At 48.6% G+C, this 14,227-nt stretch overlaps 5 protein-coding genes across 5 annotated transcripts; 1 reads left to right on the top strand and 4 right to left on the bottom strand.

Moving 5' to 3' along the window:
• Positions 1-250: 250 nt before the first annotated feature.
• Positions 251-658, bottom strand: N7496_012285 (uncharacterized protein; the record flags this gene model as incomplete). The annotated part of the gene is made up of 1 exon (XM_056705198.1): positions 251-658. One exon carries the CDS (start codon positions 656-658, stop codon positions 251-253), a length of 408 nt encoding a protein of 135 aa, XP_056549096.1.
• Positions 659-870: 212 nt separating this feature from the next.
• Positions 871-2,599, bottom strand: N7496_012284 (aldehyde dehydrogenase; the record flags this gene model as incomplete). Its single annotated transcript, XM_056705197.1, has 4 exons — positions 871-1,015; positions 1,091-1,539; positions 1,615-2,008; positions 2,133-2,599. The coding sequence occupies 4 exons, from the start codon at positions 2,597-2,599 to the stop codon at positions 871-873; spliced, it is 1,455 nt and encodes a 484-aa protein (XP_056549095.1).
• Positions 2,600-4,559: 1,960 nt separating this feature from the next.
• N7496_012283 (uncharacterized protein) lies at positions 4,560-5,750 on the top strand (the record flags this gene model as incomplete). Its single annotated transcript, XM_056705196.1, has 3 exons — positions 4,560-4,746; positions 4,802-4,872; positions 4,923-5,750. 3 exons carry the CDS (start codon positions 4,560-4,562, stop codon positions 5,748-5,750), a joined length of 1,086 nt encoding a protein of 361 aa, XP_056549094.1.
• Positions 5,751-6,004: 254 nt separating this feature from the next.
• Positions 6,005-6,661, bottom strand: N7496_012282 (GNAT family N-acetyltransferase; the record flags this gene model as incomplete). The annotated part of the gene is made up of 1 exon (XM_056705195.1): positions 6,005-6,661. The coding sequence occupies one exon, from the start codon at positions 6,659-6,661 to the stop codon at positions 6,005-6,007; it is 657 nt and encodes a 218-aa protein (XP_056549093.1).
• Positions 6,662-7,745: 1,084 nt separating this feature from the next.
• Positions 7,746-8,945, bottom strand: N7496_012281 (uncharacterized protein; the record flags this gene model as incomplete). The annotated part of the gene is made up of 1 exon (XM_056705194.1): positions 7,746-8,945. One exon carries the CDS (start codon positions 8,943-8,945, stop codon positions 7,746-7,748), a length of 1,200 nt encoding a protein of 399 aa, XP_056549092.1.
• Between the last annotated feature and the right edge of the window lie 5,282 nt (positions 8,946-14,227).

Raw genomic sequence — 14,227 nt, 5'->3', positions numbered from 1 at the left:
AACTATCCATATACAGTACTCTCTATATTCATGTTTATAGAATCTATCTCGTATCAACCCCGTAAATAATCCACTCTCTTCATCAATACCCCATTCTCCCCTCCAACGGGCAAAAGCAGTTGCCGACCGCTGACCGATTCTCCATCTCTGATTGGTGGAACAAACCACGATAGACTGACATAATCCGGGGATCGGAATTGCCCTGAACAGTCCAAATGACATCACCCCCTCACTCCAATCCACCCTCGGGTCAATTGCCGACGGAATTCATCTCTCGGTCGGTCGGAGAGCGAAATGCGAGACTACAAAATGACCTCCATCCCCATCCCTTCACCCAGCTAGTGCTGGCGTCTAACCTCTCAACCGGACGCGCAAGAGGGAACTCGGGTTCGTGTGTCCCGGCCAGCACGTTTGTTGGGTCGGCGCGGCTCGGGGTAATGTACCCCGAGGCCAGCGAGGTTGATGTCTCGCCCGAAAGAGGACCGAAGTTGACGATTGTTGGGGAATTGAGGGAGATCGGGTAAATGAGGTACGAGGTTTGCGGAAAGCCGAGTTTTTTCTCGGTCATCGATCGGGATGGCCTGCATCTCTCGGCATCGTCGGGGTGGCATGATGTCTTTAGACACGCGACTCGGATGTTGGCAGCCTCGGAGGACATCATGCGAGAGATTAATGTTCTCGAACCACCGAGGGAAACTGAGTTCATGGGGCATTTTAATATCCACGAAGCGAGTTGCAATTTGTTCAGACGCTCTCCTAGTCGTGAAGACTACCCAATGCACGACGAAGAAACTAACCAAACCAAGCTATATACACAATGCATATGTAAATCACCACAACTGGCGATTCAGACTGGTAGCACTAACACAACTAATCCATCCAGGTCACACTCTTCGTCACCAAGAACTCATTCAACCCCTCATCAGCATTGAACCGGCCCCATCCACTATTCTTCACTCCGCCATGAGGCAGCACAGGTTCATCATGAATCGTCATACTATTAATATGCACAGCTCTGGGGAAGCAGTTAGCATAACAGATCACTCAGCCGCATCCAGACCGCAGGATTCCTCTCGAAAGTTTCACTCACCCAGATTGAAGCTTCTTCGCAATCGCAAACCCCTTCCTCAAATCCTCGGTGAACACACTCGCCGACAATCCATACCCACTCCCATTCGCCAACCGCACTGCCTCTTCCTCACTCTCAAACTCCATAAACGCTGCCACCGACGCAAACGCTTCCTCCTGCCACAATGCCATCTCCTCCGTGACTCCGCCCAAAATGGCGGGGGCCATGCGCACGCCTGCGTCAGCAGGCAGTGGAGTCTCCGCTACGCCAGAGATGAAGTGTGCGCCGAAGGCGAGGGCGTTGGTGATTAGGGTTTGCACGCGAGCCTTGGAGGCTACGTTGACGAGAGTTGGTGGGAGGGGAGAGGCTGACGCGCCAGCCGCGAGGGCAGATTTCAGTGCGTTCATGAATTGGGGTGCGATGGACGAGTGGACGAGGATGCGGTCTGTTGCCATGCAGATTTGGCCAGACTGCGAAGAAGAAACGGGTCAGATATTTGACAGGCTGGCGACCAGACCTAACGGGCCTGGGTTCAATGTACTCACATTCAAAAAAGCACCGGCCAGCACACCCTGCACCGCGACATCCAAATTCGCATCCGCACATACAATAGAGCTATTCTTACCACCAAGCTCCATCAGACAAGGCTTCAAATTCTGACCACACGTCCGCGCAATTTTCCGTCCGACCGCTGTGCTGCCGGTGAAATTGATCTTTCGCACGGCTGGATGCTCGATCATAGCATTGACAACCTCGGGCGCATCCTGTGGTCGGCAGTGTAGGATGTTTAGGCAACCCGCTGGTAAGCCTGCGTCTTCAAAAGCCCGGCCGATAGCCCAGTAGCAGCGCGGTGTGAGTTCGGAGGATTTGAGGATTGTCGTGTTGCCAGCTGCAAGGGCGCATGCGGCGGAGCGTATACCGAAGACATACGGTGCGTTCCTAGACCCTCATTAGTTGTCTCGATCAGATTAGATGATAGCCGTAGTGGTCGTAAGCATCCACAAAGAGCAAATACTATCACTACCCCATCACAAATAACCAACCATCAAGAATCAATACATACCAAGGTACAATCCCCAAAATAACCCCCACCGCCTCCTTAAAAACAATCGCACTCTGCCCCTCCCCCTCAACAACCGGCACACTCCCACAAATAGAACTAATCCTCCCGGCAACATCCCTCAACATGCGAATCGCAAGTGGAACCACAAACCCCGCCGACGCCCCCTCATCCGCGCCCATCTCCGTCCGCATGTATAACGCATTCTCCTCCAGTCGCTCTTCCAGCAAGTCGGCCGCTTTTAGGAGGATGTCGCGTCGGGCGTTGGGCTTTGTAGAGGACCAGGAGGGGAAGGCGGCCGATGCGGCTTCGACGGCGCGCAGGGCGTCGGTGGGGTTTGCGGATGAGGAGGTCCAGCAGGGGGTGTTTGTGTAGGGGCTTGTGACTGGGAAGGTTGTGGACGTGTATTCTTCTTTGCCATTTATTAGGAGGGGGATTGTTGGGAGGGTGGTCATTTCGTAGGTTGGCATGTAGTTATGTATGGTAGGTGTAGGAGAGGGGAGTTGAGTATAGGTGGGAAAGTGTAGGAGGGCTAATTACAGTAGTTAACTTGAGGGGAGGGGTGTAAATATTATCTGTTGGAGTCGAGATACTTAGCCCCGCCATTCCAGCTTATCTCCAATACGAGTGGAAAACTACGTTAAAGTCTTGGAGTCGTGAATGGATTCTAAGGGACCATGATGATCCTTTCCTAACTGTTGAACCGAGGCCCCGATAAATTCATACCCACTTCCATACCGACAATCCACAAACTATTTATTTTACATCATCGCAAGGTCCTCATTACCTCCATGGAAAAGAAAAAGCCTTCTTTGGTTCTGAAAATATGCTATAGAGCACCGTACCTGTCGAGGGCTTGAGGTACCCATCCCGAATGTCACACCCCGCTGTGGCTGAAAGGCCCGCGCTCTTGGCCCCGTATGTCATTTAGAACACAGTAGTGGCATTAGGAAAGTGCGGCAGGTGTTAGTACTATTGTAGTCAAAATTGAGAGATAAATGAACGGAAGTAGTGATATAATGATAAAGACTAAGATCGAGCTATGGCCAAAAAGACTGACTGTGTATTCTGCCAATAGTTTACCCCACTACCAACTTGTTCTCAGAACAAAAATCTTGACGCGTCGGGCTCCACGGCCCCAAGTCTCTGGAAGAGGGCGATCAATTCTCTCTACAATGCATGCACGAAATCATCTCACGCTTTCGGTGTGGGTTAATCTAAATTCAAATAGATTAAAATGTCGAAATACCAAAGGTAACAACCATGGAGTATATATCCATACGCGGTCGGACCTCTACGAGTGTTCTATTTTGGAATCTGCAGAAGCTTTCATGCAGCCGGGATCCCCTGTCCCTGTCAATTTTCGTCTATTCTGGACTCGAAAGCTGGATAGACTTCGATAAACTGCACATGCCGTGTACTCGGGTATATTCCTCTCGTTTGTTACCATGGGCGAGTAGACGACTATTGACTCGGGATCTGCACGGTCGACCTGTCACTGCGGATCAAGAGTGGATTATCTGGATCAGTGAAATGGTGCAACGTGGTTTATGGCCAAGATTGGGTTGCAATAAATATACATGTAGAGGTTGTAAAGTAGTTGGATCTGGAATGCCGGTTACTTGCATGAATCTAGGACAGATCCCGATCTATAGATACCACTCTTGTGCAAAGCACCAAACATACACATCTGGTAATAAACTACCATGTATTAGGATACTAGGTAACCGGTCACTTCTCTATCTTGAACCTACATGACTGGCTTGGTCCTTTTTTTCAGCAAAGCAAATCATGGCACACTCACCATATCAGATGGCGATCACAGCCCCGTCCTTCCCGATTGAGCCTGCAGAACCCACCCACTAGGACAAACTGGACCCAGTAAACCCACCTCTATCTCCACTCAACATCTCCAACAAAAAACATGTGTCATTCCAAATTCACCACTGCCGCAGCCTTCCCTTCTCAGTGAAGATGTGCAGCACTAAATACCGGCGAACCACAAATTCTCGCTCTATCTGACAGGGCCCCCAACCAAGTCAGCGCGGTACTAGCACGTATTTACCTAGCTCCATCGGTCAACCTGGAAGTTGGAACGATAGTGGCCTCCACTTTCGCGGAGATCTCCTACGCGAGGCGCACATCTTGGATGTGAAAGGTCAGCCTGCTGATAATTATTGACGGGTACGGTGGAGCAGTGCGCCTTTCAGATTGTTCCAGGATGGACAGTACCGAAGCGTGTCGGGTTGGAGTGTGTGGTATAGAGGTTGTGGTGGACTCGGCTTTTACATATCTATGGTGGAGGACGCTTGGGAGATTTACTTCCCCGGGAGTTTCGTTCTTTCCTGTGACTTGCACCCTCCTGCTTTGTGGATTCCATTGAATCTTGTCATTCATTTTGTTTTTGAATAAGGGTTGGCTGTGAACACTATGGCTCCGAGTGCGCGAGGCTGGCAGATGATCGAGATCGTCACCGTTTTGGTGGCCATGTGTTTTATCTCAGTCGTGTTGAGAGTTGTCGCCCGTTTGCAAAGGAGAGTTGGATTTGGTGTGGATGACTATCTTAGTGTCATATCCATGGTGTTGATGATTGCCATGCTCATAGAGCTGGGGCTATGTGAGTTATTCTCCAGAGGGGTTCATAGGTTTTTGTTCAAGCTGATGGTATTCAGGGTGCTCTATCGGAGGAAACGGGGCCCACGTTAAAGATCTCGATGCCGATACCTTGATGAACTACTATAAGGTATCAATCACCTACTTCCAGCGTGCATAAACCCATCTAACATCTTCTAGATCTTCCTCGCCAACCAATTCACCTACTTCCTCCTCTGCCCCGCTATCAAAGTCTCCATAATATGCTTCTACCGCCGCGTATTTACAACCCCACGCTTCCAAACCTTCACCTTTGGCCTAAACTGCCTCATCGGCGCATGGGGAACGGGAATCTTCCTCGCCTGCGCGGGCCAATGCCGTCCACTACGCGCATACTGGGACCACAGCATCGAGGGCCAATGCTTCGATGCAAACCTCTTCTTCATCGTCAACCAAGCGTTCAACGTCCTCATGGACTTTGTCATTCTCGTCCTCCCAATCCCAATGATCTGGAATCTACATCGTGCCTGGCAAGATAAGCTCGCGCTGAATGGTGTCTTCGCGCTGGGTACCTTTGTCTGCTTTGCCAGTATCTACCGGATCGTCGTGCTCTTCTGGATTAGTCCGTCTGATCCTACGTACACCGTTTACCAGGCTACCCTCTGGACACATGTTGAGCCCTCTGTTGGCTTGATCTGTTCTTGTCTCCCGATTATTCGTGGACTCTTCCCGGCTCTGAAGCTGAAGAATCGATCGAATCGCAGCGATCGCCCGTATTATATTAATACCGATATGAGCAATTCCAATTTCCTGTCTAAGTCGAGTCCGCGATCCCCGGATTTGGAGTATGTGAAAATGGAAGCGGGTATGTATAATGCGCGGATCGAGCGTACCGGCGGTGTGATGGGTCGTGGGAGGCTTTTAGGGGATGATTTGCATCCGTTGAATATCAAGGTTCAGACTGATATTGCGATTACACCGGAGAGTGACTCTAATGCGTCTGAGGATGTGCAAGTCCAGCGAGAGTGAAGCTGTGCTGGGATTGGACAATGATACGACGTGATGATCTATTTATTTTCTGGGGAGATTCGGAGTTTGGAGGTAGTCCATAGTGGGGCGTTTTGTTCTTCACTACTCCGGGAAGCAGGCTAAGCAAGTGACTGAGCCTTGAGATGTATAAAGAACAGTCTCCAATTTGCTACTTCCCTATGCAGCAATCCCCCTCAATCGAGGCTATAGATGACCTTCCCTTTGGCGACTCCAGCAATCCATCCCGAGAAGACCTACTTGCTATTCCTATTAACCCCCAGCCACACCTCCCTCCTCACAATCCACAAAAGATTATTCCCAAACTCATCCACCTCCCCGTTTACCCCCGCATCCCTCGGTCTAAATCCAAACTTGCCCTCCATCAACCCCCGCATCGCAACATTCCCTGAATAACTGCCCACCCGAATCTCCACAAGCCCCAACTCGCGTAACCCATAGTCAAAGACCATCCGCAAAACTTCGTACCCGTATCCCTTTCCCCCCGCGAAGGGTTGAAGTATTATACCTGCTGCACCAGCTCTTCCTTGCGGCTCATTCTCGCTATGGTCATCTTTGTCGTCATTGCTATGAACAGGCCCAATCCAACCTAACCCCGCAATACCGAGCGGTTCCTTGAATTCATTATGAAAAATGAGAAAATTGAAGTACGTCAATGGTTTGGTGACGGTTGTCCATCGTTCAGCAATGGAAGCTAATTCCTCGGGTGTAGCAGTAGAGATGGATTTGTCGAACTGTGAGTTTGCTTTGTTGTTTAGGATGGCTGTTACGCTGGGGATGTCGGATGTGGTACGGAGGCGGAGATTTAAGTGCGGGATGGATTGGGAGGTGAGGGTGAAGGTGGGGTGGCCCGAGTGGCTGGTAATGTTGTAGATTGGGGAGATGTTTGGCATTGTAATACTTTAGATTATACCTTCGGCATTGTAGTGCGGATGGAGAGATGATAGAATGGGGTTGTTAAATTGAGGATTGTAAAGTGGGGGAAGGAGGGTTCTTAGAGCGAGCCTCGTGGGCATTCAATCATGACTTATCAGGCTGCAGCGTAAACTGAGCTATACTACTTATTTGAACTTTCCTTCGCATTAATATCGTGGTTTGTCACTTTCGTAGATCCTTCATCAGTAAAATAGGTAACGGTAAAACTACCGCCTCGGGAAATGATCGGCTCCCGGAGCACAGAATGAGTTAGTCGCCTCGCCGCCCTGAGCAACCTGATGGCTCACCTTAATGCTCAGACTGACCGGCACCTTTGGTCTTAATTTGCCTCCCCGTTTGATAAAGGCCTCCGATGCTAGCTGTGCTGCTCCTAGTGCTCCTGGAAGCGAAGGCTAGGATATAACGTACTTACATTGCTATGGTAACTTCTTTCGCCTTTCCAATTAGCTAGTACGTATATCTTTTAGCATACCTAGCTACCCCCTTACGGAGTATAGCTCTAGGTTACCCCTCCTCTAGACATACTCACCATGACCTATAGCTCTTTTGGTGACGATGCAGATCAACCTCGGATAATCGACCCATCGGAAGCAAATTGGCAGTATGCCTCCTCTCCTAGAAGTTTCGCATGTCCATCGATCAGTGCGACGAATACAGGGAGATCTCGGTGCCAGACCACAAGCACTATGTTAACTTGTCAAGCTATGAATAATGTATGCACTAGTATGCGCGTGGCAGAAGAAATGCTAATTGAATTGTGCAAAATATTGATTGGATAATCATAAACGAGCTGAATAATGGATACAGTAGGGCCTCCCGCATAGGACATTAAAACAAACGACGTTAATATGCGGTCGTTGTACTAACAAGAAAGAACCCACTTTTTCTTGGCCGAAGCAAAAGTCACATAACATAATCCCTCGCATCCAAACCGTGAAACATGATGTCATTCATTCTCAATCATTTAACAACAGATGACATGCACAGCTTAAACTAATACCCCATATTTGCTGCCGAAAAAGCTTCATAAGTGGTTCAGGTTCAGGGGCAATGACCTGGACCTGTGATACCATTGTTATAATTGTCCAGCGTGGTGGCCCAGCCATTCACTTGGCTTTTGACAGCATTGGAGAGGCTGGCCCAGTCAGCGCTATTTGTATTGGCGAGGAAATTATCCGCAGCCTGGATGGTACTTGTCACAGCGGAGCCGTCCGCGCCATTTTTGATGCTGAGCTTCGCTGCGAGCAACTGCGCATAAAGCTTATCGATTCCGTTGCTAGCGGTGGGAATACTCTCGATTGTGACGGCTTGACTTGACGTGGTTACCTTGACGCTCTTCGCCCCGCCTTCTGTGCCGAGCCAGATCGGTAGCAGCGGGGTGACGGCGTCGGGGTGAGTCTTCCAGTAGCCGATCGTCCGCGTGCAACCGCCGGAGGCAGTGCACTTAACTGTCACCGTCACCAATGCAGACGGCCCGGCCGTGCCGTCGTCGTAGGTGATGGAGGCGGTGTTGGGATTGTCTCCTGCATTACCACAGTCGAATGTATGGGTGTAGGTCACCGTATGGTCATCAGAGAACTCCCCTAGCGGGCCCCCGAGGGTATCGGAGACCGTTACGGTGTTATGGACAAGCGTCTCCGTCGTTGGAATCGTCGTGGTGGCGGCCGCATTCGGCCCAAACGGCTCTCCTAAGTGCCCTGAGTGATTGGTAATCGTCGTATCGGCGTTCACCTTGTAGGTGTTGCTGTTTGCTGACGGGATGTCGATGCTATAGGGGTAGCAGTAGCTCTCCCCGGCAGCTAGGACCGGTTTAGCCGACGTGTCAAGCGGCGTACTCAATATGACCACCTGGGACGGCGGCTGCGTCACCTTAAGGGTCGATACGAGGTTCTCAGTTGGAACACTGCCACCGTTGGTAATGCAGACCTCCCCGTCGATCCAGGTGTGGACAGTGCCGTCGTCCTTGGTCAGTGTCACTGTGTAGGTCACGGTGCCGCTGCCACCCTGGACCAGATCGAGTGTGGTTGGGTTAGCCACCTTGTTGATTGACCACGTGAATGTCCGGGTCCGGTGCCCTTTGGCTGTCACTTCCTCACTCAGCGTTGTGCCCGCCTGGCCTTGCCTCTTGCTGAGCGTTATGCCCGCAGCTGAGGCTGGTGTCGGAAAGGCGGATACGCCCGCGACTACGACGAGTGCCACTACTAACACCCAGCCGAGACGGAGTATCGATGGTGCTTTCATTTTCATATTACCCCTCGAGGTGTATGTAGTACCCACGAATATTCAAGAAGAGTTTGTATATCTTAGAAACGAAGAAATCCTCTTTACGAGTTAACTTTTAAGGTGGACACAGAACGATTATTTATAACTTCTAATATCGCTTTCAAACCTAATCCAGAACACCTGTTCCTTCGAAAACATATTGAGCTATCACACCACTCTCGCGCGTGATAGGAGAGTGGCCAGAAGGGCCGATTGCTCATACATTACCGGCATCATGGGCACAATGGTTCGAATTTTCTAAGTGCAACTTTATTGTTTGACATCCGATCTATAAGTTTCGGCGGTACACTTTGAGAGACGGCACCGATCATGTCGAGGCTGTCTGCCACCAAAGCCTACTCTGGCCAACATTTGGTCATGTCCGTATCTCTTGTCACTCTATGTTCCTCTATGTTTCTTGACCGGTTATCTTAAGAGAATAGGCCTAATTGCGAAAGTGTCGCCCCTATGACTTAGACTCATGCTGCTAGCGGGGGACTATAGAACTCGTGGGGCACGACTGCAATACCTAGGCTACACCAATTATAAGTGCTTGTTAAGCGGGAAATTCTTGGAGGCCTATTCGTTCACGCTACAGAGCAGGAGGTCGTCATTCCTTATTAACGGGCGCATCATTTCAACTCGCCACATTCGACCGGGCTAGAATTACCGCGTGAGCCACACGACTATAATCATAGACCCCGTATAAGCCCCCGCCTCTAGAAAACTTATTTTTATACTTAGCTACTCGGAAACCATCGATCGGCCTAGTCCCGTAAATCGAACCGGTATCCCGGGTTCCGGCACTAAGATTACCATGGTAACGGTGCCTTATTGGATGAATGGGCCGCCAAGAATTTTCCGCTTTACGATGATCATGTAACGTCATACACCTGTGATTAGCACGCGATGCCCCCTAAGTTGATAAGATACATCTTGAACTTAAGTCACAGGGACGATAGCTAGATATCTAGGCCTATTTTATTAAAATAACCGGTGGAGAGAGATGTAGCGACTATAGAAGTAGGGACGACGGGATACGGCCAGATATGGCTTTTGGATGGCTCCGAGTCTCGACCGAATCAGTACGGTACTATCTGCACAGTCGCTGATTAGTCGAACCAAATTATTCTGTAGCTATAGCATAGACGTTTCCGTTTGCCTCTTTCTGTCTAGGGCGACAAAAACTAAAAATGGCGGTGGTTCGTCGGTTCAGGTTGATCCCCAGATTTTAACCTACCATGGATGATGTCGATGGCTTACACCTAGCTTGCCATAAGTATATGAGCAATTGAAATCTGATCCACCAAGAGAAAGGCAGAAGAAATTGTACGAATAAGATGGCTTTATATGACCAAAAGTTTAAGCACAGGTCAGAGAGCCTAGATGAGGCCGCCTCAGCTCAAATGCCTCCTAGCTATCTTATTTATACACTCGTTAGCGCAAAGGCTAAGCTATTGCGTAGCCAAATCAGAAGATCCAAATGACAATCAGCCATAATAGAAATATGTATTAAACGGTTTAAATAACCGAACTTTAGAGCTCTGTAATTGACTCGGCTCTGAGGGCCTTTCGGCTTCTCCGAGGAAGCCTATTACAGGTGGGATATATCTAGACCAGATAAAAGCGATTTATGTGAAGGGCTGAAGCAAGACTTGATTCAATCTAAGTAGGCCAACATGCTGTTTACAAAAAGCTTAAGGAGGGGAAGTTTATCCCGCGCGTTCTCCACGTCAACATGCCAAGGTCGCGTGATACACGTTACCTATATCGGGCACTGGCCCGTGACAATTTACACTATATAATCAATTAGCCTAGGTACTTTCACAGCCGATAGCTCGCTCTTATCATACCACCTCTTCCAGAAATGCCCTATTTTGATTTGACCTGGGTCAATCATCCTATTCCAATTTCGAACTCCTTAAGCGAACACGGTTAAGATTGTAATGGGTTAGACCCGCTTCTCACTATACGGCCTTGCGATATAGCCCGCTCCTGTTATACCACCGAGGTTGAGGCCCCGGAGGTTGGCCCATGCCATGGCCCGTAAACCGAGCGCTCCGGGGTTGAGTGCCCCATGGGTTTGAGACTTCTAGGTTGGAGGCCGCCCCCGCTTTAGGTGGTACTCCCGGGATTACACCTTTAGAGTCTGGTAGTGGGCCCAGTGTTGCTGAGCCGGTTTACGGTGCGCCTGACTATGAGCCTAGATATAGACCTGGCTATTCAGCGCCTGCATACAGTATGATGCCCCGGCATACACGACGCCTATACTAGATATGCCAGAAGCTAGTGCCCCAGAGCTTCATGTACTGGCTAACACCGGTTCAGCTACTGCTGAAGTAGTTACGTCCGAATTCCCTGGGTCCGAATTCCATACGCCAGAACCTTTGCCAGAACCTGTGCCAGAATCTCCTGCACCCGAGATAATGTTTATGAAGGCTACTCGCACCTCAATTTGCGCGTCCGCACAACAGACTATACCAATTTCAGATATAGTGGATAAAAGGTACATCGAGCACCTTGATATTGTTAAGATAACTGCTTGAAGCGGAGAAAGCCTGTTGATCAGGTAAGGTGGAAAAGCACCAAGTCAGATCTGTGTCAAGACTGTTTCTTGAGGAGTTCGAAACCTACTCCTCACGTTATCATTCCATATACAGTCTTCTCATACATAGTAAGGCAATACTAGAGAGATCGATAGAGAGATTGGACGCCTGAACTGAAAGGCCCTGTAACCTGTTGACGTATTCCTGCATGTGGGTGTATCCCCCCCGCTAGGCCATCGAAAGGCTGCCGGTTAACCCCCGAATGGTTACTACCCTATTGCGGGTTAGGGGGAGTTTAGAGGGGAGCGGTTATTTTGGATACGGGTTGTATTTAGACATGTAACAGTACATGACTATACAGTTTCATCCTTCCATTCTTGTTACCATACAACCCTAGAACAAATCTGTGTTTACGGAAATAGCCATATTAGGCTTAGCGTATCCCGTGACTAGGGTTTGAAAGAGTATGTCGTGGAAAAGTGGAGAGATTCATTACAGTGACCTCGGATTGGTCACTTCCATCCCAAATTTCCTATGTATTTGTATGTAATATACGGGTAACCTTTGACCATCGGTATGGTCACTTGAATACCTAGTTACACCGCCATGGGACAGCTCAACCTGCCCCTTTTCCCATTCGTTCGAGTCCTTTTCCTTTCTTCAATCAATCAACCTTCTCTGTATGATTCCGATAGTTCTCATTCGTCCATATGCATACTAGTCTATACCAATCCTACATATCTTGACAGAGTATCTCTATGTTTCTAGAGATGGAAGGCAATTACGGTCGGCACTGTACTCATTAGACACTCGTGCAATCGCAATATTCTAGGCAACTCTACAGTAAACCAGATTAGCGAGCGGTTACACAGGGCGGGAGTGTTAATTTATCAATCGATCTGTTAATTAGAGAATTAAATGAAATTATCGTAGTTCTACAGAAGATCATGCCTCTTCGGCCTATTACACTTCGTAGGAGAGAGCTTTAAGGAGAACACATGACATGAAAGCATCTTGTATTATAGTAACTTCTGGCTATTCTTGTCACACTTGAACAGCAGTATCAAATGCTAGAATTAGCTTCTTTCATGTGTTTGCTATATGCTGTCGATCTCTTGCCGTACGAAGGCCGAGCAAACATTCTCCGAATTCATGCCAAAAGCATGTCCGTCGAGAGGGACATTCGATGGGAGCTGTTTCCCGTTTGTACCCGAAGGCTACCGGTGCTAAACTAGACAATGTCACGACTAAAGCTGGTATTTCTACTATCCATGAAATGACCGAAGATTTAGGGGACCACTTAGTTAATCATTCGCCACAAAACAACCCATGAAGAAGAGAGATGGCGGGATCAGTATTCAGCTCTGAGCCTTGCCACGTCTCTGCCAGTGGGATGCTCCTGAAAATGAGAAGATACATCCACGCCGTCGACATTCTTAAACTTTCCATCATGCAACCACAACATCGCCCGACAAATTTGGCTGTTCTCTTATGCCGGTTCTTTGACATTTCCGTGAGATACAGTCCGTTTTAACAAAATAGTTCTCGCAGTCATAGCTCTTGGAGCAGCTCTCGCCAGGACAGCTAATCTGGGTTTTTGTTGAAATATGTCCGTTCATATTGGCAACTCCCTCAGATTTATCAATGACTTGACACCTGATAGCTCTTACAAGTCCACCGATTTCTTCTCTCCTTTCTCATTGTATCCCGCGAACATGGAAAGATGAGAGTGATCAAATCGAACGAGCTCATCTCGACAGTTGTCTCCACTGGTTTCTGATATTAGTACCCTAGCAGACCAGCGAATTTCCGCAGTCAGCAAGACTTGGCTTCAAATAATACACTATTGAGTCTATCATCGATAGCTCCGGCTGACTGTGCTTGCCAGGATCGTTATCTGGCTGCAAAGCTATATGGTTTCACATCGAGAAAAGGTTATCATAAGTCATGTTGCGCAGCATATTCTGAATGTCAGCTGAATCCTCATCCCATCTCTCCGAAGCAAGGACTCAGTTACCATTCAAAAGAACGGCGTGGATACCTATAATTCATATGCTATGGGTCGTCAGGGAGCCTGAGATAAATTTTGCGCACCTACAAGTTTCCACTTTATACCAAGAAACTTCATTGAATGTCTTTTGTCATTCCGTGCCTCTAAGCTCTGATTGTGCCTCTCAAGGTAATAACGATCGTAGAAATATTTGAAGGCGGGATGTTTCCAACCCAAGAGAAATAGAGACTCCCTCTAGGTACTAGAATGCTCACCATTGTTGTAGATTCTTGATAAATTGAAATAAGTACGCGCTGATTTGCTCAGTGGATGACTAGGGTCGTAAATATTGCCAAGTTCGCTATCGTCTGGTTCATCAAAAGAACAGTATCCTGGAGTGTAGGCATATTGCGAATCCTGGTCCGATGCTTCCACCTCACAGGAGGATCGAAGATCACACTGTTGTAATACAGGTCAATCGTCATGGTCGCTGTTCTATCGGTTCTAATGTCAGCATGATCTCAGACATACAGTCAAGCGGGTGCTGGTCCTTAGTCAGAAGGCCAGCATTGTTACATTGCGCATAGGGAATTGCGCATAGGGAATTGCGCATAGGGAAAATTTGTATCTATATACGTTGCTCTTCCGTAGTGGTAACTCCTGTGAAGGATGGGTGGTTACTAGAGGAAGTGAATTGATTTCTGGCCAGATAGTTAACCACATTG

The sequence above is a fragment of the Penicillium cataractarum genome, assembly GCF_028827025.1.
Source record: "Penicillium cataractarum strain IBT 29864 chromosome Unknown utg000010l, whole genome shotgun sequence".
NCBI lineage: Eukaryota > Fungi > Ascomycota > Eurotiomycetes > Eurotiales > Aspergillaceae > Penicillium > Penicillium cataractarum.
Note: the sequence above shows the minus strand (reverse complement) of the source record. Positions and strands in the feature narration are given on the sequence as shown.